The sequence below is a fragment of the Mesoplodon bidens genome (assembly GCF_964165515.1).
Source record: "Mesoplodon bidens genome assembly, chromosome: 11".
Classification (NCBI taxonomy): Eukaryota; Metazoa; Chordata; class Mammalia; order Artiodactyla; family Ziphiidae; genus Mesoplodon; species Mesoplodon bidens.
In genome coordinates, this window is record NC_138167.1 from 64,510,411 (window position 1) to 64,536,345 (window position 25,935).

Consider the following 25,935-nt stretch of genomic DNA (forward strand, 5'->3'; position numbering starts at 1 on the left):
CATCCAGGAATTACACTGTGAAGCCTTATGGTTGTGAGAATTCAGTGAGGATCTGACTGAGGGCTGCTTTCTGGGTTGGCAGCAAGAGATTGTGCCATGACCATTGCTTTCCTTCTCCTTTGGGTCTCATTAGAATTTGTGGAAATGCCGGGATTAGAATCCAGAAACCCTGGCAGCCAGATCTGGGCTCCGGCTGCTCCCCTATGGCTGGCTGGGCACGCATGGGAGAACTTGGGGGTGAAGAGGAGGCCTGGTGGGAGAGGCCTCAGGAAGAGAGCCAGGTCCTGGCTACCTGGGAGCGTGACAGCGCCCTCCCAACCCCCACCTGCTTGTGCCCCGGCCTGTCCTCCATCCTCAGGCCTCAGGACCGACCGGCCCTGCTTGATGCCTTGGACGGTGCCAGCACTGCAGGGCCTCTGCTTTGACGTCACCGTGGCAGCCGCAGCTCATGCTCTCCACTGAAGGATGGGCCAACCTGAAACTCAGTGCAGGCGTCATAAGGGTAGGGCCCGCCTTCCTCCTCTCCTTGGGTTCCTTCCAGACCTGGCCCAGCGCCCGACCCCTCGTGCGTGCTCGGTAAGGTTTGCAGATGCCTGGCTGTCTTCCAGGGAGCCCCCTCAGCCCACCGAGAACCTCAGCTGCCAGCTGTGGAGACTCCAGTTCAGGTCCCAGATGTCACCCACCCGACCTTCTCAGAGCTTCACACTTTACAGAGCCCTTCTCACACAGTCGCTCCTGCCACCCTCCCTGCAGACCTGTGAGGTTGACAGTGTTTCCCCATTTCAGTTAATGAAACTGAGACCGTTGTCATCAGAGGCTTATCCACAGTCGCACAGCTAATCGGAGGCAGAGACAACCTCTGGCCCCAATTCTCTGCTTGTTCTCTGTTTGTTCTCTTAGGCACCTAATCGTTGAACAAAGGTTTGGGTATCTCTGCTGGGCAGGCCCTGAGCTGAGAACACAGAAATGGTGGACACACAGGCCTTGAGCCAGAGAAAGCAGCCGTTTGGAAGGGCAGTCTCCCATCAGCACAGGGGGAGGCTTCACAGAGGGGAGGGCGGAGAGCAAGCTAGGGGCCCAGTGGACCGCAGGAGGAGGATGGTGCAAGCCTCAGGCTCCAGCAGGCCTGGGGCACAAGGATCGCCCAAGGACTCCCAGCATTTGGGAAGGGAAGCCAGCTTCTGTGCTGAGGTTGGGGTGGGTCTGGCTTGAAGGAAGCGGCTGGCAGTAAAGGTGGGCGGTGTATCTGCCTGGATGGGCAGGATCAGCAGAGGTCCAGAAGGCCCCTTTTTCAGCCCCTCAGGAGCCTAGGCCACAAAGGGCGGGGCTTTGCAGGGCTTTGGTGGGGTGGGGGAGGCCTTTGGGGGATGGAGCATGGTGTCCAAGCAGGAGAGTGCAGCGGTGTGGGCACAGTCCGCCTGCCTCTTCTGGGCTTGTCATTTTGCCTGGAGACAGGTGGGGTCCTCCCCATACACCCGCCCCCACCCCCAGCCAGCATGAGGCTCTCTCTCTCTCTCTCTCTCTCTCGCTCTCGCTCTCGCTCTCGCTCTCTCTCGCTCGCTCGCTCGCTCGCTCGCTCTCTCTCTCTCTCTCTCTCTCTCTCTCTCTCTCTCTCTCTCTCTCTCGTCCCTGTGCCACGTTTGCTTCGCCACCTGGTGCCATTTAACGAGAAATGGCGTCCCGTTCTCCAGCCGAGGACCTGGGAGCCTTCCAAGTGCTGGGCGAGCGCAACGCTGTCACTTGTCAGCTCCAGCGAGCTTGGTGTGGGGCCCTGGAACCCAGAGGCCGCCTCTGCCTCACAGCAGAGCTGACCAACCCCTAAACGGCTGCCGGCCACCCTCAGGCCCACTGCCCCCAGCCGGGGAGTAGGGGCCAGCAACGTTGTCCAGGAGACAGTTTGACCGAGGGAAGTGACAGAAGACCAGCCTTTATGCCCCCGTGGTGCCCAGAATTGGCGCTTGGTGCTGTGGAGGGAGACGGGAGAGGCTGCACTTGGCTTCTTACCGATCTCCCCATCTCAGGCAGGTCACTTATCGTCGATGTGCCTCGGTTTCCTCATCTGTAGAATGGGGTCAGGCTAATTGATGCCTTTTTTCCAGCCGGTTGTGAGGACTGAGAATCAGAAGCTGTTATTTATTTTTTTTTTTTAACTTATTTTTTTATTTATTTTTTGCGGTATGCAGGCCTCTCACTGTTGTGGCCTCTCCCATTGCGGAGCACAGGCTCCGGACACACAGGCCCAGGGGCCATGGCTCACGGGCCCAGCCACTCCGCGGCATGTGGGATCTTCCCAGACCGGGGCACGAACCCATGTCCCCTGCATCGGCAGGCGGACTCTCAACCACTGCGCCACCAGGGAAGCCCCCGAAGCTGTTATTTTAAACATGAAACTCCAAGCAAATGGAAGACTTCTGGGGCTGGCCATGGTCACAGGGTGGTCATGTTTGAGGCAGTTATTGAGGGTTGGCATGGACCCCTGGGCAGCAGGTCCGAGTGGGTGGGCAGCCCAAGGCTCCCGGAAGGGATGCCCTTCTGTTGGGCCTGGGAGCTGCCCGGTCCAGGCTCTCTGAGAGCACAGAGGAGGGAGTGGGGCGTTTGGGCCCCCTCCGTGTGGATGAGGCATCCAGGCTGTCAGAGGGGCTGGGCTTGTTCAGGATCACAGGTTCTTTTGTGTCCTCAGGCCACCTGGTTGTGGGCAGCCCTGGAGCCCAGGCCCAAGGAGCTCACATTCTCCGTAGGAGGTGGCCCAGACCCAAGCATTCAGGCCCGGTTCTGCCCAGGAGACAAGGCCTCCCTGCAGGGAGGGGGCTCCGCAGCATGGCACCTGTGTCTCCACCCCTCAGCGAGCAGAGGCAGGGGCAGCCTGGCCACAGAGGGGAAGTGATGCAGTGGGAAAGGACCTGGCCTTTGAGTCCCATTGACTTGGGGTCTGCGGCCAACCTGCAGTGTGACCTGGGGTGGCTTACTTCCCATCCCTGAGCCCCACGGCCTGCTGAGGTTCTCGTGAGCTCAGAGAAACTGAAGTGCCTGACACCGCAGCTGCCACATGCACACCCTCCAGGCCCTCCACAGACGGTGGCCCCGAGGGTTGGGTGGTTGGGTGCAGGGAGGCGGTGGGCAAGGTGAGCGCAGGAGGTTCTTGAGGTCAAGGCCCCCCTCACACCTGGTGCCAGGCCAGCACAAAGGGGCCCTTTCCAGAAGGTGCCTGCTGACTTAAACACTGCCCCCCCCACCCCAGCCTGCCATCCGTCAGTCTCCCCTGGGGCCGAGCAGAGAATCATTATGAAAGGACTTCTCACAGACACTTGGAGAGGCTGAGGGAGACAGTGTGGTGGGCTCTGCACGTCCCAAATCTGTGAGTCCTGCTTGAGTGTGACCCTATGGACGGGGGGTCCCTGAGGACCAGCTCTGGGAGGGAGAGGGGGTGGGCAATGCCCAGGGCCCCTGACCTGGGCAGGAGGCAGCCTTCCCTGTGGGGTTCTGGGAGCTAGCATTTGCTAGAGGTTTGGTCTGACTGCATAACAGCCCTGCCAGGCCAGGCTCAGAGGGGTTGCCCAGAACTTGGTCCTCTTCTGTGCCGGACCTGACCCCACCCCCCAGTGTCATCGACCCCCAGATGTTGTATCATGGGAGCAGCGGTGGGAGGGCTCAGGGGCCGAGGGGCTGCCTGGTTCATCCCTTTTCCTTCTGGGCTTGCTCTGTTCTTTGCAAAGTAAGAATCACAATTCCACCTCCCCCCACAGGATTGAGGCAAGGGATTCAGGTGACACGCAGGGCACAGGGCCAAGCAGGTGGTGAGTGTGCACGCTGCCACCTTCCTGGTTGCTGTGTCGGTCCCTGGGCCTTGCCTGCTCCTCCCCAGACACCTTCTGGGGTCACTCGCACCTCTGTCCCCCTGTTCCGAGGTCTCACCGGGCCTTTCCCAAGTCTCTGGCCCTCCCTGCCACCCTTCGGTCCTGAAGTTTTCTCCCCAGCACTTCTCACCTCCTCACCCACTATGTGCTTTTACTGTTGGCGTTTTGTCTCTGTGGTTCTCTGCTGTCCCCCCAGAACCTAGAACAGTGCCGGACTCATAGCAGGTCTCAGTAAATACCTGGTGTCTGCACGCGGAGTCGGCCTGTGCGTCACACAGGGGCCAAATGCCCCCAGGAGGCCCCGAACCAGTGGCCTTGTCCCTCCTGTGTGGTGCCCTGAATGGCGCCTGCGGAGGGATGACCGCTGGGGAGTTCCCTGTTCCTCTCCCCACCCCACCCTAGCCTCACTGCCTCTGTCCACCTTACACACCTGCAGGCCTGACCCCAGGAGGTGGGGACTCTCATCCCTGTGGCCGTGAAGCTAAAGGGCCGGGTCTCCTTTCTGACCTCCCATGGAGGGCCCGCGTACCCCAGCCTAGGGCCAGGCTGAGAGAACTGCCGGGGCTGCTCTGGCCAGGAACCCCTGGACGGCACGTGTCTGTGTGTGATTGTGTGCAGGGAGACTGGGGGCTTGAGGCAGAGAAGGGCCTGGAAGAGCCTGGGCGAGGATTTCCTAACTGCTTCATGGACAGGCACGACCTGCCCTCGTATAACTTGGTTTCAGGGGGAGAGGGGCCCCGGGGTCTCTCTGGCCTCACCAGGATCTGTACTGATCTCCCTGCCTCTCCCACCCTCTCCTCCTCACCCAGAGGCCCAACATCGTCTCCTTCCCCCTCCCCGGTGAGGGGCACTTCCTGGCAGTGTGCTGTATGTCAGAGCTAATGCACGAGAAAGGCAAAGGGAATCACTACTCTGGGGGCTTCAGCCGCTGTGACAAAATAAGACGGAGCGAGAGGGACTTCCCTGACGGTCCAGTGGTTAGGGCTCTGCGGTCTCACTGCCAAGGGCCCGGGTCCATCCAAGAAAAAAACAAAAGATGGAGCAAGAGAGCCAGCGCAGCACTCAGGACGGGCCCAGGGATGGGAAAGGCCAGCAGAACAACCCATACCACATGGCCCCTCTGTGAAACACAAAACCTGTTTTTCTCTTTGCACGTACACGAGAATTTAAAGGCATAAAAATAAGACTGGGATGAAAGACTCCAAAGTGAAAAAAGACTCCCTCTGGGGGCAGCAGGGAAATGCCCCTTCTTACTCATAGACTTCTGTATTGTTTGAGGGTTTTTTCATGAGACTGTGTTCAGATATTACTCACAAAATGACAAATAAAACTAATTTTTCAGTACAGAATACATGCATCCTGGGTCTCAGAGCACTTTCACATCCAGATCTGGGGGGCTGGGTCTCTCTGTCCATGGGGACTGCCCCCACCATGACACTGAGCTTGTCCAACAGGCAGAGTTTCCTCACTTCCCCAGTCCTGTCCTTGAGGCACGAAAGGCACAGGCCACACTTCGTAGTCGGCTGGACACAGACCCCATCCAGGCCACCTCGAACGTGCTGGGTCATCCCTTTGCCTCTCAGAGGCCCTATTTCCCCATCTGAAAAACTTACATGATGATAACACCTGTGTCAGAACCATGGGGAGGGAATTGTGGGGGGCATTTTAGGGATACAGATCAAGGGAGACTCCCTTTTCCCTGACAGACTCAAATTAATCGTCTATTTAAAAAAACTCATCAATGAATGAAAATTTGAGAACACTGATAGATTGAATTCGAAGGGTTTTTCAGCAACCAAGTCCCTCGTTTTCTGCTTTAACATGCATTGAGGTGATGATACCAAATTATTTAAAGTAAAAACTATCGAAAGAACAAGGGAACTTTGCTTGAACCACATTGATTTTAGAAACCTTAACTCTTCTCTCTTGCTCACATCTCATAGTTAAAAAGTGATGTAGAAGACGAATTTTGAAAATCAATTGACTTAAGAGCTATGTGAAAAAAAAAACAAGAATACGTTGAGGAATAACTTTTTACCACGTTGGTCTGATGGTGAAATTTCTCTTCTTAACAACTCCTAAGTCGTCCAGAGATTCGAGGCCTCCCGCTTCCCTGTTTAGGAGGCGCGAGTGAAAAGGTTTGTCCGGAGCCAGGTGCCCGCATGCTCCATCGACACGTGTCCTGCGCAGGGTCCACGACCAGCAGCGTCCCAACTCTCCCCCAGAGTCAGAGCAGCCACGGTGATATGAGACAGAGGCCGGGGCAGCCCCTGCAGTGATGGCTCAAGTAAACGACCCCAGACCTGGCTCCACCCTCACCCAGGGATAGGTTCCCTCTCCAGGCTCCCGAGACCCAGCCCCCTCCACTGGGTTAAAAGAGATGCCTGATGCAAGCAAGGGCCCTGCAGTCCTTAGGGTAACATGTCATAACAGCATCCGTAGCGATGGCGATGGGGCAGGGATTGGGGCGCAGTCTTCCAGCCTCGCCGCCGCCCCTCTGCCCCATAGGAGGGCCTTCCCTGCCCTGACTCCTCTCCAGCTCTGGGTTCCCCACCCCCGGGTTCCCCACCCCCTCACCACACACCCACTCTCACACCCACACCCACCGCCCCAGACCCACTTCTCCTTTGCAGTTGCCCCACCGCCTACACCTTCCTGCCACGGAGTTGCTGGCCCGTGGGTAGGGGACGGAGAGGCAGTGGGCCAGGGCTCCCCAAGGCCGGCCAACTCAGGGTTCTGTGTGAGTCCTAGGGTCCCCGGAGCCAGAAACCTGGGGGCCAGCCTTGCTCCCCTCACTCCATGGCATCCCTCTTTCCTCCTAAACAGCTCTGGCTCGTTCCCTGGCCCTAGGCTATGGTGCCAGCCTCCATGGTGCCAGCTCTGCCCACTTTGTCCAGTCTCCGACTCCACAGCAGCCGGGGAGAGGGTCCCTTCTAAGGCAAAGCTCAGAGAATCTCTCCCCGACTCAAACACCTCCTGGGGCCCCTCACTGCCCCAGGCCTGTGGCTTGAGGCCTGGCCCTGCCCATCTGCAGCCTCCCCCTGAGGCAGTGGCCATGCCTGTTCCCAGAGCAAGCTTCCCCTTGCCCCTCTCTGTGCTTCTGGCCTTGCCCATCCCCTCTCTCTGCCTGGAAGGTTTCCCTCCCCCTTGAACGGCTAAAGATCTCCTCCTACCCCTCAGCCCCCTCCCTGCCCCCGGGACCGTTACTCTTTCCTCTGTGCACCTCCAGGGGTGCACCTTCCTGTGCACCTTCCTCTGTGCTTAGGGGTCTGGTATGGCCCACCCTGAGGCTCTAAGTCCGTGCTCCATGCTGAGGCTCTCTGCCAGCCCCTGCCCCCAGGGAGGGGGCAGCATATGTCCAGGAAGGTCGAGGGGGCTTGTGTGTCTGTCTGAGACTCAGTCTGAGAGACACAGGTGAGAGACAGGTGGGTCTGCCCTAAACACCAGGGAGTAGAGACAGACAGGAGGGGCCTCGGTGAGACACAGAGGCGAGCAAGCCTGGACACACAGCCCTGAGAAAAAGGAGTGGGGTGGGTGAGCTACCTCCTGCCTACTGGGCGTTGGTCTGTTCGTCTGTCTGTTCATCTGTTGATCTGAGTGTCGCTCCTGCTTAGGATCTGGAGACCGAGCTGTCCCTGGACCTACCCCGTCTGTGCCCTCTACTCCAGCCAGTGTTTCCTCGCTAACCATAGTCAGGCAAATCTGACTATGACACGCCTTGCTTAAAGCCCTTCATGGCTCCCCAGGGCCTTTCCAGCCAGAGTCCCAGCTTCTCTCAGTCAAGGGCCTCTGGTCCCAGTACTCCCTGGCCTTCATATTTAGGCCCTTGCTCACACTGGGCGCTCCCCTAGACCTCATTCCACCTAGCAAACACCTTCTCATCATCTCCTGCACAAAGCTTTCCTGTCCCCTCCGTGGAGATCATCTTCATTGATGCCGCTGCCGTGAGGCATTGTCTCCCCCATCACCACCTCCAGTGTGGGAGTCGTCTGGGGCCTGGTACAGTGTGGCCACTCAGGATGTGTTTGATGAACCGAGCAGCTCTGCCTGAGAAGGACAGGAGGGCTCCCCGGAGGAGGCAGGTGGGGGGGAGATGCCTGGTGAGCATGGTCTAGGACTCTGGGTTGGCCTTGGGGAGCAGGACAGAGGAGGCCACCCAGAGGTCTGTGTCCCGATTAAGGGATCCATCCTCTGCTCCCCAAGGGCAGGCCCTGGTTTGAGCCCCAGCCTCATCTCAGTGCCCAGCAGAGGGCCCGCCCAGCGGTTGTCTGGGGGTGATGGTTGAATGGAGAAACCACAGATAGAAGGTCTGGGGTGCCGGGGCCCTGGCTAAGAGTGGCCCCACCTGGTCCCACCCCAGCAGGCAGGAGGGCGGGGTGGGTGGTGGCCCCGCCCGGTTTCCTCCCCACGGGGCAGCAGAGGCCAGACTCAGTCCCAGCGGGGTAGGCAGACAGGCATGGGCTTTGGCAGCATGAAGCGAGGGGCGAGGGACCTGGGGGGCAGAGACAGGCCGGCCACCCCGCGGTGCCTGCAGACCCAGTGCTTCGACCCGCTGGTTCGCAAATGTGTGGCCTGCAGTCTCCTCCGGACGACAGAGCCTAGACCGGGTAAGAGTTGAGCCGCGCTGATTGACTGGCACGCATGGCGGCCCTGAAAGGGGAGGGAGGGTTCTGCCAGGAGGCCCCTGCCCTACCAGAGTCGCAGGCATGACCCCCACCTGTCCCAGGACGTAGGGGGGCATCGCGTTAACGGGCGAGGAGGGGGGCCTGTGGGCTGGGGCCTGGATGGGGACCAGCCATCGCCGCGTGGCCCTCACGGCCCCCTCTCTCCCCCTCCCCCTGCCCTGCCCCGTCCGGCTGTCCCTCCCCTCCGCGGCCCAGCCTCGCCTCCCTCCGACCCTCCCCCTCCACTCTCGTCTCTCCCTTCTGCCCCGTGCTCTGCCTGCCCGTCCCCTCCAGCAGGCGGCCCGAGCAGCCTGGCGCCCGGGACGGCGCTGCAGCCGCAGGAGTCGGTGGGCCCGGGGGCCACCGCCGAGGCCGAGGCCGCGCTGCCGCTCCCGGCGCTGCTCTTCGGTGCCCCCGCGCTGCTGGGCCTGGCGCTGGCCCTGGTCCTGCTGGGCCTGGTGAGCTGGAGGCGCCGACGGCGGCGGCCCGGCGCGGCGGCTGCCCCAGGGGCTCTGGAGGCCCCGGACGGAGACCAGGATGGTAAGTTCCGCGTCTAGGGGAACCGAGAGGGCTGGGGGCCGTCGGAGGGGAGACCTGGCCCTTGAGGGGCAGGGGCAGGGGCAGGGTAAAGGCGTGGGGGAGGTCTGAAGCGGAGGCAGGGCTCTAGGGGGTGATGCTGACAGAGGGGGCAAAGAGTGCGCTCTGAGGGTCTCAGGCTGAGCAGGGAGAAATAGTCCTGTCCCAGACCCCGGTCCAGGCGAGGGACACAGCTCTGGCGTCCCAGACTCGTGTGAGGAAGAGACACAAGGCTGGGGAGCCCGGTCGAGGGAGGGGGTCTGTCCTGCCCTCTCTCTGGACACTTCCTGTCCTGAGGGCCGATCATGTGCCACCCTCCCCAATCCCGACAGTGGGGCTTCATCAACTGACTTCTCTCTCATAAGTCAGAGGGCTGTTCCTCCAGGGAGGCTTCCGGAACAGGGATGGGGGAAGGCTGTGACCCAATCCTGACCCTGCATTCCCCTCCCACCTCCCCAGAGCCCCTGGACAGTGACAACATCCTCTCCCCGGGGACCCTGGATGCCACAGCTCCCACCTGGCTTCCGCCCAGTGAAGACCCAGCTACCACCCCACCTGCCCACAGCGTCCCTGTGCCAGCCACAGAGCTGGGTTCCACTGAGCTGGTGACCACTAAGACGGCTGGCCCCGAGCAACCGTAGCGACGGAGGGGGCAGGAGGTGGTCCCTGCCCTTCCTGTGGGCCATCAGCCAGGAGCTTGGAGATTGAATTCGGTTCTTCACCCCAGCTCTCACCCGTCCCTTTTCTGGGAGCCATGCTGCTCCCCGGCTAACCCTGCAGAACCACAGGCACCGCAGACCACAGGGTTCAGACTGCATGGCATCGTATGGCATGTTAGCATTTGGCTTAAAATCATACCATCTATGGCAGCCCTCAAAGGTCGTGGCTGAGCTCTGTGCTTTCGAGTGGTTGGTGTACTCTGTAGGAGGGTTTTTTTAAGCATGGGGAAGCCACCATAAACCAGAATGAATCTAGGAAAGTGATCAAGTGGGTGGATACTTAATTTGTAGCTGGGTGTTGTATTTTTTTAATACTTGCTCTCAGAGCTGTCCCGCTTTTAAACTGATACAAATGGAAGCAATGGGTAACCAACTGACCTGTTTTCTTTGGGATTTAGTACAAGATGATTTTAAGAAATAGCCTGAGTTGTGCTGATTCTTCGGTATCTGTGTCCTAGGGTCACCCCTGAGCTTGGCCCAATCTGCTAGGACCTATGATGCCATTTTCACCCTGGTGGTAGCTTCCAGAGCCCCAGGCTGTAGCCCTCCCTTTCCTTGGGAGGAAGCCCTCTCTTCCCTTGGGAGGAAGTCTACAGCCTCTGGAGCTGGACTGCAGATTCACACTGAAGGCACACTGACAGGCATCTCCATCAGAGACCACCTGGAATCCCAGCTGTCTCCAGGGCACACTGGGCTTTACATAGGGCAGGGCCCAGGACCTGCAAGAGACTCCTTTGTTAGGAGGCCAGGGCAGGCCTCTGGCCTTGAACCAGCTGGACCTGATGTCCCTTGAGTGTCCTTCTCTTTGTGGCCTGTCCTCCCCAAGTGCTTGGGTCACTTGGCCACTCTGTGCCAGCCCCCTGTGGTTACCCACCATCCCAGTGGAACTGTTCCTCTGACAGTGGTGCCCCTTGCTCTGGGGCCTGGAGCTGAGACCATCTCTTCCAGTTCTGGACCATCCTGTGCACTCAGTCAGCCGCTGACTCTCCTGCCGACCCTCCTACACAGGGACACAGGGTTAGAACCTCCTGACCTGGACTCCACCCTGGACAGTGTCCTTGGAATTTGTCACAGCTTAGCACCCTGGGAAGGGGCGATGGACTGGGAATCAGCAGATGGGATTCTGAGTACCATTTTGTCCCACTTGTAGGTTCTTGGCCATGTTCTTTTTTTTTTGTTTTTTCTTTGCCATGCTGCGCAGCTTATGAGATCTTAGTTCCCTAACCAGGGATTGAGCCCAGGCCCTCGGCAGTGAGAGCTAGGAGTCCAAACCACTGGACCGCCAGGGAATTCCCATCTTGACCATGTTCTGTTCCATGCATCAGTTGCCTTCTGCCCATCAGAGCTGCCCAGCAGACACCTGTCTTTCCTGCCCACCCCTTTCCCAGCTCAGAAGATAGTCAGCAGCCAGCAGTATTTGGAGCCCCAGAACCTGGACTACCACATCTAAGTCTCTTCCTCTTCCTCCCAAACCCGTCTCAGATGCCCCCTCCCTGCCCCCAGGCCACCAGGTGGCTGAGGTGAGGTCAGTGTGCCGGCATAGGCAGGAGGGTGGGGAGCAGGCCCAGAATGGGCCCAGCTTTCCACTTCCCTCCATCTCCGGGTTGGGGGAGTCTGAGCTGTTCTCGGCCATCCGTCTCACCCCACCTTTTCTACCAGAGCCAGGGGGTGGACCCTGGAGGCAAAACAAGTGTGTGAACACCCCTGGGGTCCAGACACGCAAACCTCTGGCACCAACGTGTCCCCAGTGAACCCCTAGTCCAGTCTCAGTTTCCTTTTCTGAAAAATGGTGGTGGGGCGTTGGAGGCAAAGTTGTCCTCGTGGCCTGTGGCCCTCCGAGTAGGACTGGGAAGGCAACGTAGAGGGTCCTCACTCCCCCACCCCCATTTTACAGGTAAGGAAACTGAGTCTCTTTCCCAGAAGGAGAGTCATTGCTTTAAAAAGGCCTTGACCTTTTTTAAGACCCCTGTTGGTCAAATTGCTTTCCTGAAAATCTGGACCAGTTCACATCCATGAGCAGGAATGATATGGCGCATTTTGCAGATAGGGAAGAAGAGGCCCAGAGAGGTGAAGGGATCTGGCCCAAGATACAATAAGCAGCGGTGGAGCTGGGCTACACCCGGGCGCTTACCTGTCCAGAAATTCCCTGGCCCATGTGCTCTCCTGGGGAGCAGCAGACTCCAGGCGTTGACTCCAGGCTTTACTCCTTGTTTCTATCACTACTCAAAGATTTCCCTCCCCAACTGGTCTCTTTCTGCAGTAAGAGGGATCCACGATAGACTGGGAGAGCTGCTTGTTGGGATGGGAACTGAGGGAAGTAGCTCGCCTCCCACTAGCCTGTTTCTGGACAGTTTTTTCCTGATGGAGGGTCAGGTGTCCCCGAGGTCCCCAGGGCCCCACGGGGCGGGGGGGCGGGGTTGGCTGAAGTCTCAGTTCCTCCTGGGGCTTCCTGCAGGCACTTCTCACTTCCTGCCCTGGCAGCCCTAGCTCCCGGCTCAGGCTGGGGGTGGGGAGGCCCAGCTGGTGAGGCCAGGGAGGAAGGACATGACCCCTAACCTCCCTCTGTCTCAGGAAGGATGGCCCCACATGGCCCTTGCCTTTAGAAGCTGTGGCATCTCTTTGGGCCTATCTCCCATATTCAAAACGGAGCCTGGGGACCAACCAGTTGTCCAAGATTAAAGAGGTCATGTGGAAAGTATGGTCTCCACCTCAGAAGTGCCTCTACTTCCTTCCCTGGAATGCAGACACCTTTCTGCCCAGGGCCCCCAACCCTTAGAAATTCCCTCTGGGAAGTGAGTTTCCCAGAGCTGGCCTGAGGCTCTGGTCTCAGGAGTTACCACTCCCATCGCTCATCTATTTACTGCACCCTTGATCACACCAGATCCCAGCACGCCTGCTTTGTGCCAGGACCATTCTGGTCAGTGCCGGGAGGTCAGCCTCAGACCCTGCCATTAGGTCCTATTCCAGTGGGAGAGACAGAGCTGGACACAATGACAGGACAGGGTGATCCCCGCCAGAGCCAGGGAATGCCCCAAGCGGGGGAGTGACTAATTTTTTTATATATATATAAATTTATTTATTTATTTATTTATTTATTTATTTATTTATTTATTTATTTATTTATTTTTGGCTGCATTGGGTCTTCGTTGCTGCACGCAGGCTTTCTCTAGTTGCGGCGAGCGGGGGCTACTCCTCCTTGCAGTGCGCGGGCTTCTCATTGCGGTGGCTTCTCGTTGTGGAGCACGGGCTCTAGGTGCATGGGCCTCAGTAGTTGTGGCACATGGGCTCAGTAGTTGTGGCTCACGGGCTCTAGAGCGCAGGCTCAGTAGTTGTGGTGCAGGGGCTTAGTTGCTGTGCGGCATGTGGGATGTTCCCGGACCAGGGCTCGTACCCGTGTCCCCTGCAGGAGATTCTTAACTACTGCACCACTGGAGAAGTCCCAGGGAGGGGGGGTGACTAATTTAGCATTTAGAGTGCTTTGGAGAGTAGGAGGTATGCCCTGAGTTCTGTGGAGTTTTCCTGCTGGAACAGAGCAGAGAAAGGGCATTCTTAGCCCAAGGAACTGTGTGCAAAGGTGCAGAGAAGAGGGGGCAGGAGGAGGGGCTGAAGACTTGGGCACTGTGGCCCCTGAGTGCCAGGTGAGGCTGTCAGAACCTTCCCTGTGATTCTGCCCCATGGCACACAGGGGCACCCACCTCAGGGTACCCAGTGCTCCTCCAGCCCCATCATTTGGTCTCACCCTTTCTGTCACCTCTGAGAGGCCACCAGACCCCTCTGGCCCTTCTCTGGGCACAAGGTGGGAGCTCACTCCACTTTGCTCTATTGTTGGTGGCTCAGACCAAAGTCTCCCTCACCCAGAGCAGAAATCTGACCTCTCTCCAATCTGAGCCAGCTCCCCAGCTGCCTGATCCTGACCTGGGGGTGGGGAAGCGGGGGTTGGGAGGTTGGGGGGTAGGAACCACTGCCCAAGGTCACATGGAGAGTCGAGAAGCCAGGAGGACACCCATGCCTGTGTTCCAGCCCATGCTCTTTCGGGGACTCTGCAGGGGTCCCGGGGCCCAGCGGGCCTCTGAGCATCTCCTCACTCCCCTGAGCTGCAGAGACTCTGAGGACCAGCCCCGGGCATCCTGCATGGATCTAGGATGGTGCCAGCGACTCCAGGGCAGGTGAAAGTCTATCTCGGCGGCTCCTGCGGTCAGCGAGACCGGTGGCACTTTGACCGCCAGCCTTCAGGCACCGGAAGGCAGGCCTGTGGGATGGGGAGGGTGGGGCCAGAGCTATAGGCTCGGTGAGGGCGGGGTCAAGAGAGGTGGGGCTGAGGAACCCTGAGCCTCCAGGTAGCAGGAAAGGGGCGGGGTCAGGAGCATGTGGAAGGGGAGGGTTCAAGGCCCACCCGCAGGGAAAAAGGGAGGCCACAAATGAGCGGAGACATCGAGACCAACTATAGCCTCTCTAAACTCTGGACCACCGCGCTCACGCGGGGTCCCCATCCTCAAGCGAGGCCCGAGGACCGCGGCCCGAGCCAGGAGGGGTCCAAATGCAGGGCATGGCCCCGACTCTGGGGAGAGGTGGCCTCCCCCACTCCGTCCCCCGCCCTCCGGCTCCGGGCTCGGAGCTGACCTCGGAGGTGTGTCCTAGGAATGGGCAGGCTAGTGGGTCAGGGAGCACCTGTCCCGGGTGGAGGCGCTGTATGGCCTCTGCCGAGCACGGTCCTCTCTGGGTCTGTTGCCGTGCTATGGTCTTGGTGGGCAGCTCCGGATATGCACCTTCATTGGGTGATGCGGAATTAAGAAGGGAAGCTGAGCTCCAGTTCCCAGCACCACCACCCCGAACCCCCGCTCCCTCGCGACCTCAGGAGCCCGGGGGTCCCCTCCCTCCCACAGGCAGCTGGAGCCTGAGTCATGAGCTGCCTCTCATGGAGACAAAGGAGCCTCGGGCCCTCCCCTCCAGAACCCCCTCCCGGTACTGGCTTCGCATCTGCACTAGCAGGGAGTACATAGTCCCCTAGAATCTCTGCTTCTTGCGTAACCCTCCACCATGGACAAAATAGAAGCAGGATGGGCTTGGGAATGAGGCCTTTGAGGCTTGTGGATGGCACCAACAGTGGCAATCACAATCTTCTCAGCACCGCTGTGGCGGGGGCTCCCAAAAGGCTGCATGTTCCTGGATGTTTTTCATCCAGAGACCCATTGGCTTCTCCCTGCAGCCCTGCCAAAGAGGAGCTAGCAGCCCATCTTGCAGATGAGAAAACTGAGGCCTAGAAAGGTCGACTGGTCTTACTAGAGCAGGAATTCTAACCCACATTAGTCTGGTTACAAAATGAAGAATAAATAGGAGCTCTCAGTGTGAGGGGCTGGAAAGGCCTTCCAGGAAGAAACAACCTGTTGGAAGGCCTGGGGGCTTATGGAGGAGTTGTCGTGTCAGGCGTTAGTCAGGCACTGGGTGTGCTGCCAGTGGGTAGGAACACTTGCCTGGCCTCTGGGCTGGGGTCCTCCAGCTGCTCTCTCTGTTTGTACTAAACTGGCCAGAAGGTAGGTTTGGGGCTCACAGTGCAGGTTCCAGGCCATACCCCAGCCCTTCCAGGCTGTGTGCCAGTCACAGCAAGTCATTTCTTCTCCCTGGGTCTTGGGTTTCTCTCTAGGAGGGCTGGGCAGACTGGTGACCTACCACCTAAAATCAGGACACTGAGGCCCAGGACAGGTTTTCCTTAATGTCCACAACCTCTCCTCTCAGGACCCTGAGCCCTGCCCAGCCAGAGCCGGACACCAGGCGAGAACTCAACAGTGAGGGAAGAACATGTATTCAGAGGCATATCCACACTGACATACACATGTACACACATGTCCACATGCGGGGAAGGCTCTCATAGCTGTGCCAGCACCAGACATGCACACTCTCACTCACATTCGTGAGCACACTCAGACACCCGCACACTCCAGCTGCCAGCTTTCGGGGGGCAGGTTCCCTTCATGAACAGAGACACGGCTCCTCTGCCCGCCACATGGGGCTTGCTGCAGATGCCAGGGGTTATTTTAAGCCTGGATCAATGGGTGATTTTTGGTGACACAGGCTTGGGGACGGCGGGCAGTGGAGATGAGGGGCTGGTGCTCTGGTGCCTTGCTTTGGAGAGAGACCGCAGGGTCCAGGGAGGACAGCCTGGGCAAAGGGATCCCCCCTTAGCTGGACTGCCCCCTCTCTAGATCCCCTTGCCCAGCACATGGGCAAGTCAGCTGAATGAATGGCCAGACCCCAGGGCTCAGCCAGTTAGCTGTGGTCTGTCTTTGCATTTGCCCTCTCCTGCTTCCCCCACTGCAAGGCTATGTGTTCACATGGAGAGGGCATGGAATGCCTGGCACAGACCTGGTAGATGTGGGCATCTGTTGTTCCTGGCTGACCACTGAACAAGACTGAGATGGGGAGGATGGATGTGGGGAGGAGTTGGAGGTTGGACATCAATCCCTTGGGGGCACGGTGGAGGGGGCAGCTAAAAGCCAGATCCTTCATTGGATAAATGGAGATATATATATATATATATCTATATCTCCTGACTACAGTCAACTTGGGGTGGAAGCTGAGCAGAGCACCCAGTGATGCCAGGACAGTGGGGGCGAGAGAGGGGCCCAGGGAGGAAAGCACTGCAAGACTTGTTCTGGGCCCAGTAGGGTGATCCTACCTGGGAAGAAGCCACAGTCCCAGGGGGCAGCGACAAGCCTCTTTAAACCTAGTGCCCAGCAATAGGGTGGGAAAGCGGGGGAGAAGCAGTCACCTTCCAAGACCCAGTAACACAGAGGACTGCTTGGCAGCGTGTGACGGGGGCACTGATACAAACTGGACAGTTTGTGCCATGGTTTCCATGTCTAGGAATACCAGCTAAGAAAGCAGAAAAGGATGCACCAGAAAATATAGTTATAATATATAAATAAACAGAATAATAATCTGAAAGTTTGACAGCAAAAAGAAAACTAAAAACCAGTTACAAAACAGTATGTAAAGGATCAGTTGTCCCTGGTGGTGGGATTAAGGCAATTTCATTTTATCCCTTTGCTCATCTATTTTCTTTTTTCTCTAAAATGGTAATAAAGTCTTTTAATGGGGTAGGGTCTTCTGGGCTGGGCACGTTTGTGGGGGGAGGGGGGAGGAGCAGGCTGTCTCTGGCCAGGGCACAAGGAATCACGCTGATGGGGGAGGGTATTACAGGGAGGTCACCCGCCCTCCCGTTTTAGCCCTGAAATTAGCCTGTCAGCCCCTCATCTCATCAGCAGAAAACTTGATCCTCCTTTAAATGTAAATCCTTCTCCCTCTTCCTCCCTCCACCTCCTCCATTTTTATAAGCTGATCCCAGTTGCTGAGTGAAGAGAGGATGCAAGGGGGAGCAGGAAGGACCCTAGGAGCCCAAATTCTTTATCTGAAACTAGAGACTAGAGTCACTTCACTTCATTCATTCAGCAAATACGGCAGAGGCCTGCAGTGTGTGGGAACACCGGGGAAGTGGCCCATGCAGCCCTTGCCCTCCTGATGCTCCCATCTAGACAGTGGGAGGCCCCGTGTTGATCCATGCCCCCCAGAACGGGCAGTTTTTGATGTTAAAATGAGAAACAGGCAGAGAAAAGCAAAGCACCCGGGCTCGGGTCATATTCTCCAATTAAAACCAACTTCAAAAACACAACCGAGTAGTGCTCCGAGTAGGTTCCATACCTGCCCCTCACCCTCTTCCCCCGGGCTTGAGAAAGGACCTGAGCATCCTGTGGGGACCAGGGAAAAGGGTCTGCCCATGGCTCTGCCCCCAGGCGACGCCCTGCTGTCCTCATCCAAGGCAGGGGCTAAACCAATCTCCTCCCTTTCACACCTGGGGTGGCGCAGAGATCCCAGGAGGGCGCCGACCAGGCCAGGTCCATTGCCCATAGGCGTGGGGTCACCCCAGGACCCCAGTCCGGCGCCTGAGAAGTTCTTGGACCAGGGTGTGCGTCCCGGGGTTAAAGCTCCTCCCTAGGTGGCGCGGAGGGGACCCATACTTGGCCCTCTGCTGCGGCTCTGCTGGGAGTTTCCTTCCCATTTAACATTCCCTGCCTCAAGTCACACCTCTGTCTCGATCGGAACTGATGGAGCGGACGGGAAGGAAGGCGGGTGGGCAGCAACGACTCTCTGGGGCTGCTGGGTCCCTTCAGTCCCCGCACCTGTGAACAGAAGCGCTCCCGCGGCGGGCGTAATGTCCGAAGTAACAGTTCCGCGAGCCTTGAGCTGAACCCTCTGGAGCGCCAGTTCCGGGGAATGTTTGGGGGAGGCCTTCGGGGAGGGTCCCTGGTGGGGCACCCAGGCTGTGCGGGCCCTGCCGCGCCCCCTCCCTCCCGTCGCCTCGGCCGCGCTCCTCCCCGGCTCTGCCTCCCTCCCGCCTACCCCCCTTCCCCCCCGCTCTCTCCCTCCCTCCCCCGCCCGCCCGAGGCCGCGCGGAGCCGGAGCCGCAGCCAGAGCGCGGGCAGCGCGGAGCGGGCGGCGGGAAGGCAGCCGTGCCCGGCGGCCCGCCGCCCCCGCTAGGCCCCAGATCCGCACACCCGCCGGGCCGGGGAGAGGCCGGGACCGAGCGCAGGCGAAGACCCGCCGCCCTGCCCGGGAGGAGTCCCAGGGCGCGGACTGGCTGGCTCGGGTCCGAGGTGAGGCTCGGCGCAGGACGCGCCCACCGGAGGCGCGGCGCCGCGAGCCCACCCGGGTCTGGGGTCCTCTCAGGAGGCTGACGACCGAGGAGGTGTCCGCCGGGAGCCAGCGCCAGGACGGCAGGGCGGGCTTGATCCCTGCGGGCGCGGGCGAACGGGCCCGGAGCGCGGCGCGCCGCCATGCGCCGGGTGCTGTAGCCGAAGGCGCGGGCCCGATGGAGCGGGCCTGGGCGCGGGGGCTGCGCGGAGGCCGCGGCTCGCCGGCGCTCGGGCTCGCGCTCGGGCTGGCTCTGCTGCTGGCGCGGCCGCCGTCGGGCGGCGCGGGGTCCCCCGAGGAGCAGGAACCGGCGGCGCCTGGCACGGCGGCCCCGGCCGGGGGCGACCGCTGCCGCGGCTACTACGACGTGATGGGGCAGTGGGACCCGCCCTTCAACTGCAGCTCGGGCGCCTACAACTTCTGCTGCGGCACGTGCGGCTACCGCTTCTGCTGCCACGACGGGCCGCGGCGCCTTGACCAGAACCGCTGCTCCAACTACGACACGCCGGCCTGGGTTCAGACTGGCCGGCCTCCCGCGCGTGCCCGCGACACCACGGTGCCCCGGGACCCGGGCCGCGAACGCAGCCACACGGTCGTCTACGCGGTGTGCGGCGTCGCCGCCCTGTTCGTGCTGGCCGGCATCGGGGCGCGCCTGGGCCTGGAGAGGGCGCACAGCCCGCGCGCGCGGCGCACCGTGACCAGGTGAGAGCGCGCCGGCCGGGGCCCGGGATCCCCTCCCAGCCTAGGGACAGGTGGCCTGCCAGGTGGGCGCCCCCTCGCGATCCTTCATCCTTCCCGCCCTTCTCCGAAACTCTGGTCCTCTCAGCAGCCCCCTCCTCCAGGTTTTCCCTCCCTGCTCTGTCTCCAGGTTTCTCTCTCCCCCCACCTCCCCTTCACGGAAGGAGACAGCTGATACCGCTTTGTCTCCCCTTGACCTTCCGGCGGGAGTTGGGTGCTGGGCCGCCTTCCCCCGCAGCTCCCGCCTCCTCCGGAGTGGGCGGGGAAGGCAGGTCGCTCGACTGAGAGCACAGGATCCGCGCCTAGGGGAGGGGACCTGGGGCCCGAGCCCCACTAGGGCAGGGTGGAGGCGTGGGACCCCAGGGAAGGGACATTTTCTATAGCTCTCTTGGCTCTCCCCCCACTGTCCCTCCCTCCTCCCCTCCCACCCCGCATAGCTGTGACTCAGGCCTGACCTTATTTCCCCAGGGTTTTTAGAAGGCCTCCCCACTCACCCCACTCAGCGCCCCAGGCAGGGTCAGGGTATCCCCCTGTGTAGAAGCGGACCTGAAGTGTGTATGTGGCGGGGTACGATTCGTTTTTGGTGAGGCCTAGACAGGTGTTAGCTGAGTTCTGAGTTTCATGTGAAGTGGGGGCCACAGGACCCAGGTTCTCTTCCTCAGCTGGGATAGGGGCTCTGGGATTCTGTGTCCTGACCCTGGAAGCCTCACCCATGCCCCCCCTGCCCCCAAGACACTCACATGCCCCCAGCCAACCCCCTATCCTGGGCCCTGCACCCTCCTCACTTGCTCACCCAGGTCCCTGCTTCCTTGGATGTGTGGGCCGCTGACATGGTGTACGACAGGCTGCTATTTAGTAGTGACAGTGGAGAGAGGCCCCCATGCCTGGGTGGGCTAGGTGTGGATGCTTCCCCACTCCTAGACCTCAAGGGCAAGAGGGCTTCCTTGGCACTGCACGGCATCCCTTGTCCCCCAGACCACTTAGTCCACCAGCTCCAAGACAGCTGTAGGGCAGAGCTGGGCCTGGAACCCTGGCCTCAGCTACTGTGCTGCATCCGTGATGTGCAATGTGGTGGCTGTCAGCCTGGGTCCTGGATGCTTCAGAAGCAGGGCCTGGACTTCCTGAGCTTGGAGCCTCATGCTGGGTGAGGGGGAGAGGACGGGGCCTGTTCTTGACCAGAGTGGGGCAGCAGGAACTGAGGGCCATGATGGTGTAGTGGGGGTGGCTGGGGCAGCCTAGTGACTCATTCACTGGAACCCACTTCATCCTCAGGGGACCGGGAAACAGGTCTAGTAATGCTTCAGGAAGAGCTGGACCACCCCTGATGTGCTGTGAGGCCCAGGCCAGTGCCTTCCTCTTTCTGGGCTTTAGGGTCCTGTGTGCCCTGACTCCTGCTTCTTATCTGGGGAGACCTGGAGCCTAACTTGAGTTCGTGTGTGGGTATGCTCTGAACCCCTGCCCTCCCCTCAAGTCGCACCCTTAATTCTGCCATGTTGAGGTTGATGGTCAGGGAAGGCTTCTCAGAGGGTTTGGTGAGGAGTCAGAGTCTGTCTTTGGAGAAAGTTTTTGCAAAGGTTCAGAGGCATGAAAATTGCTCAGGTGTTTGGGAGGGCTGGTTGGTGACGGCTTGCTCAGAGATGAGACCACAGGTGTGGGCAGCTGAGGAGTGGGCAGGGCATGAAGGTCAACTCAGGCAGGCACTAGGAGACTTTCAGACCCTGCCACATTGCAGGCAAACTGCGCCCACCCCAGGTGTCCCACCTCCAGTGTGCTTCTTCATGAATCAATCATCTGAGGCCCCAGCTCCAGGAGGGAGAGACCAAGCTAGGAGAAAATCATGGGTTCCGGGCTCTGAAGGCAGCTGGGCTGAAGGCTGGGTCTGGCTGTCTGTGGGGAAGGCTCAGTCGGATTCCGTCACAGCTGGGTGGGGGCTGGGTGTCCTGGTAGCCAGGGAGGCGGCTGCCCAAGGTCACACAGCCTTTGGTGCGGGGCTGCCACTGCAGGCTCTCCTGGTTCCTACTTCCCCTCATTCGTCTGTCCTCCGTGCTTGTGTTGGCAGCTCTGTCCCAGAACTCAGCAGAAGCCCCTGCTGCAGGAGGGGCGTTAGGTAGGCGGGTAGAAAGGCTTCCTGGTAGAGGAAGTGCTCTGGTGGGGTTTGAAGAATGAGTAGGAGTTTTCCCGGAGGAGATAGAGGAAAGTAATTGATGCCAGAGGGAGTGGCACAAACAAACTCCAAGAGCCTGATACACTCACAGAGATTGTGTTGGGAGAGGAGGCTCAACATGGAGGGTCTTGGGGAGTGGACTCCAGAAAGGGGAGGAGGGGAGCCTTTGGAAAATAAGGTGGCCCTGGTGACCCCATTGGTTTCCTGACCTACTCTGAGAACTGGCCATGTGGAGGCTACAGGTCGTGCCTGGGAGGGGAAACTGGATGTATGAGGTCAATCACAGGAGAGAAGGGAGGCCAGAGGGGTTGAAAGAGCTGCCCAGGGCCACACAGTGAGAAGCGATGGCCGGGGCTGGCCTTTGATAGACCAGACCTGGCTGATGGGGAAGCAGGAGGCGTGGAGGGCTGCTTGTCACCACTCTTTCCCCACAGGACACTGACAGAACTTCTGAAGCAGCCTGGCCCCCAGGAGCCACTGCCTCCACCTCTGGACCCACCTCTGGGTAGCTGTGTCCAGGTGCAGATGGGCGATGGCCTCCCCCGGGGCTCCCTCCACAAGAGCACAGGTGTGTAGACTAGCGGGAGGACGTTTGTTGATCTACAGAGCCGAGCCACCCTTGTCTGAGGAGGGCCTGGGAGCAGGGGAAGGGGTGTGCTGAGGCTGTGAGCTGTTTCCCAAGAAGTGAGCTGCCTGCCTCTGCAGGTGTGTGAGTGGGCAGTGGGCAAGCTAGTCAGCTCCTCTTGTTGGCCAGGGTCCCTCGACGGGTCCTGCAACGTCCAGCCTCAGGGACTCTGTGAGGAAGATTCTAGATTCGGGGATCCCCAGCTCAGGCTCTGGGGTCTGCCTGGTTCTAGGCTCTGGCTCAGTGCCCTGGGGTCCGACTGGCCCAAGTCTGTGGCCTCCTGTGGGCCTCTTCCTTCAGGCTGGTGCCTCCCTCTTGGACTCCTGCTGGTGAGGCAGGCTTGACAGCACCTCCCCTCCCCCCAGCATGGGTTCCAATGCTCAAACATTCTCTTCATCTCTGGGAGAAGCAGGTCCTGGGCCTCAGTGCCAGGCTCAAATGGAACATGCTGGCAAGTCTTTGGTTAGATGAGCACCCGCTCAGGGCTGGCTGCTGTTACTCCCGTTATTCTGAGCCAGGCCCTGTCCCAGGCACTGGAGAGTCTGTCTTCAAGAGTCAGGCTCTGCTCTCAGCCTCGAAGGCGTAAGTTCCTAAGTCATCTCACAAGCTCTCATTGAATCGTAGCTGGGGGGTGGGCTGCGAAGAGGTGGTAGCCCAGGGGCAGGGTGACCTCCAGTCAGCGGGCCGAGTCTCATCTCCTCCCTCCCCCGTCCAGACAAGAAACGCCCCATCAACGTGCCCCTGGCTTCAGCGACAGCGGGGCCCCCGCGCACCCCGCGGCTGCAGGGCGGCGGCAGCCTGACGAGGCAGCCGGACTACGCCAAGTACGCCACCCTCAAGGCAGCCGCGCTCAAGGCCGCAGGTGAGTGGCCAGGTTTGTGCCCAGAGCGCCGGGCCTACCGCACCCGGGGTGTCCAAGCTCCTAGACTGCAGGGCTCGGGGTCCCAGTTCGAGTTCTAAAGTTCCCAGCTTCCGCATCGCGCCTACGCCAATCGGCTGCCACGCCTCGGCTGTACCCCACCCCCGATCAGGCCGCCTGCCTGGGACCCCGTCGCCGAATCTGGAGTCCCGGGCCTAGGAAGCCCTAGTCGCCAGCGGCCTGTCCCCGCCCTACCCCTCCCCGGTGGGGCTGAGACCCAGGACCCTGCGGACTGTCCCAGCCTGGAGGCGCTGAGGCCCCGCCCCCGGGGCCTGAGCACGCCCCGACCCACGCCCATCTGTCCCCGCAGAGGCCTCCCCGCGGGACTTCTACCAGCGTTTTCCGGCGACTGAAGCTTCCGCGCCGACCCTCCCGGCGCGAGCCCGGAGGCCCCCCGAGGACTTGCCTGCACTGCTCGACGCCTGCCCCTGGGCCCCGCCGGCCTACGCGCCCCCCGCCGGCCCCACCCCATCGGGCCACTACAAGGCCTGGACGGACGGCCGCCCGGCCCAGCCCGCCCCCCGCGGCCACCTGGCGGCTCATACCTCCTCAGCGCCCCGGAGGCCCGGCGACGCACCCCGGCGCCAGTTCAGCGTGGAGAAGCTGCCCGAGGCCTTCAGCCCGCAGCCCCCTGGCCTTTATGGCCGCGCCAGCCGCGGACCTCGGCACCTGAGCACCAACAGCAAAGCCGAGGTCACCGTGTGAAGAAGGGGCCGCTGTTTCTGAGGCACCGCATCGCCAGGAGCCCTCTTCTGCCTGGGGGACTCGCCATGGGCTTGATCGGGGGGCCCAGGCTACCGGAAGGAGGGGTGCTGGCCATGAAGGCCAGCCCTTCTGCCTGCCCACTGGACTGGGAGCCTCGGAGCCTGCAGGGCTAAGAGGCCCACTTGGGTAAAGCCAGTGGTTCCGTCCTGGGGTCCTTAGGGCCCGGGTTCCTTGTGTAAATAAACCCTTTTCTGTGACTACCACCCCTGAGAATAAAGGAGCCCCAGCTTGGCTCTGCGAGGCGCTGATGGCGGAGGCACTGGTCATTGACGGGACAGACGGCAGTGCCAGCAGAGGGCACAGCATGTGCAATAGCAGAGGACTGCTCCTGGAAGCCGGTGGGCAAGGGTTCTGGGAGCCAGGGAGAAGCAGCTGGAGAGGGTGGTCAGGGCTGAATGCCAGGCTTAATGTCCACACCAGTAGGAGCCACGGGAGAGGGCGCAGTTAGGCCCCAGCCATCTTGAGGCTGGGCACAGGGGAGAGGGCTGGTGGGCTCCTGAGGGTCCATGCCCCTTAATGGAGGTGAGCCCCTTCCAGCCGGTCACCTGCTCTACAGCTTGAGTTGGCTGATTCTCATTGACATTTTCTGGCCCTGGGCCGGCCCCTGGGCTGTTGGCCACTTGGCCAGCCTGGCCCAGGGCCACCCCCCTGATGGCTGTGGGCTGTGGGCCGAGTAGACAGCTGGTACTCAGGATGGGGGAGCCTAATCTTGGTGGCTGCTCTAGGGGAAAACGGGGATGGGGATGCTGGACCCAGAGCCTTGGCAGTGCCCCCACCAGCGTGCTCACCCCACTCATGCTTGGCACTGCCAGCCCTCCCCCTTCCTGCCAGGCAGGCTCAGCACCTGGCCATGGCCCAGGGCATTGCCAACAGCCTGCGTGCATCAGATTTGTCTGTGCCAGGCACTGGTGGGGAGATTGAGGGCTGGGTTATGTGTGTGACCCCATTGTGTGACCTCAACGAAGTTTCCCTTGTGTGTATCCTAGGCACTGGTATACTGTTTTAATAACAATGGCCACCATTTGCTGCTATTTCTTCCATTTAATCCTCACAAAAGCCCCATAGGTGTGTGGCTTTACCGAAGAGGAAACTGAGGTCCTGAGACCTAAGCAACTTGCCAAGGTCACCCAACTGACTCCAGTTGAGGACTCTTCTGTAGTCTGCAACCACTGGGAATCTGGTGGTGGGATGGCAGCAGCAGGCGGTGTCGGGGAGGGAAGGTTGTGTGTTGGCAGAGGGGTCCTTGCGCCCAGGGTACAGGCAGTCTCAGGCCTTCCTCCTGCTGGCTGGGCTGCCCTGAGGCCACCAAACCCACCAGCTCTTCAGCCGTAGGAGGGTCCACCTTGCTGTTTCTTCCATCCGTTGAGGAAACCAAGGCCCAGAAGCCCGAGGGCAGAACAGAGCCCAAAGCCCATGGTCATGCCTGCAGTGAGGACCCCCATGGCTTACAGGGGAGGCAGCCCTCACACCCTCAACCCAGGATGGGGTTGCCCCCGGGACTATCCTGCAGCCGTACAGATACGGCTGGGGGAGGGGGAGGGGTGCTGAGCCATGGATCCTGCAGAGACTCACAAAAGGACTGGGTTCCTGGGCACGTATCAGCCACCCATGGCCACCCACCCTGGTGACATAGGCCCTGGCTAGGCTATGCTGGGAGGTGGGCATGACCTCTTGGTTCATTCTCAGTCCCAAGGGCCCTGGATCTACATCCCAGGGGGCCAGGCCTTCACTGAAAACGCTGCTGTAGTAACTGTGGACAAGGACCAGCTACAGCTGCCAGCCCCACCCTGGGCTGCTCTGGCCTGTGGGACAGTGTGGTCTGCTGTGACTGCCCTTCAGAGAACGGAGTGGCTTCGAGAGCTGAAGGGACTTGGCCCATTTCTCAGCCGGGCCAGGTCACGGACCATGCACTTCAGCCCCCAGGCTTATCCCGATGTGGCACTGCTGACCCCGCCTCCCCCCAGGGCCCAGCACTCCCCCATCCCAGCGCTCCTTGTGGTCCAGCCCCTCACCAGCCTCACTAGGCCCTCACCATAAACTGGCACTTCATGTATGCTGTGTCACTCAAACTGGCCAACAGCTTATGGGGACTTGGTCAAACGCAGACTGTCATCCCCATTCTGCACACATGGAAGTGGAAGCTGAGGTGATGCGCACCCCCCACCAACCGCAAGGGGACCCAGCTGGCAAGTACAGGAGCTGGACTTGGATGTGACTGGCAGGCCA

The 25,935-nt window shown here is 60.3% G+C and overlaps 2 protein-coding genes across 2 annotated transcripts; both read left to right on the forward strand.

Annotated features, from left to right (window-relative positions):
• Nucleotides 1–8,310: 8,310 nt before the first annotated feature.
• TNFRSF13C (TNF receptor superfamily member 13C) lies at nt 8,311–9,735 on the forward strand (the record flags this gene model as incomplete). The annotated part of the gene is made up of 3 exons (XM_081248960.1): nt 8,311–8,461; nt 8,735–9,058; nt 9,554–9,735. The coding sequence occupies 3 exons, from the start codon at nt 8,311–8,313 to the stop codon at nt 9,733–9,735; spliced, it is 657 nt and encodes a 218-aa protein (XP_081105086.1).
• An 8,941-nt stretch (nt 9,736–18,676) lies between these two features.
• SHISA8 (shisa family member 8) lies at nt 18,677–23,753 on the forward strand (the record flags this gene model as incomplete). Its single annotated transcript, XM_081249488.1, has 4 exons — nt 18,677–19,200; nt 21,835–21,968; nt 22,741–22,887; nt 23,255–23,753. The coding sequence occupies 4 exons, from the start codon at nt 18,677–18,679 to the stop codon at nt 23,647–23,649; spliced, it is 1,200 nt and encodes a 399-aa protein (XP_081105614.1). The 3' UTR covers nt 23,650–23,753.
• Nucleotides 23,754–25,935: the final 2,182 nt, after the last annotated feature.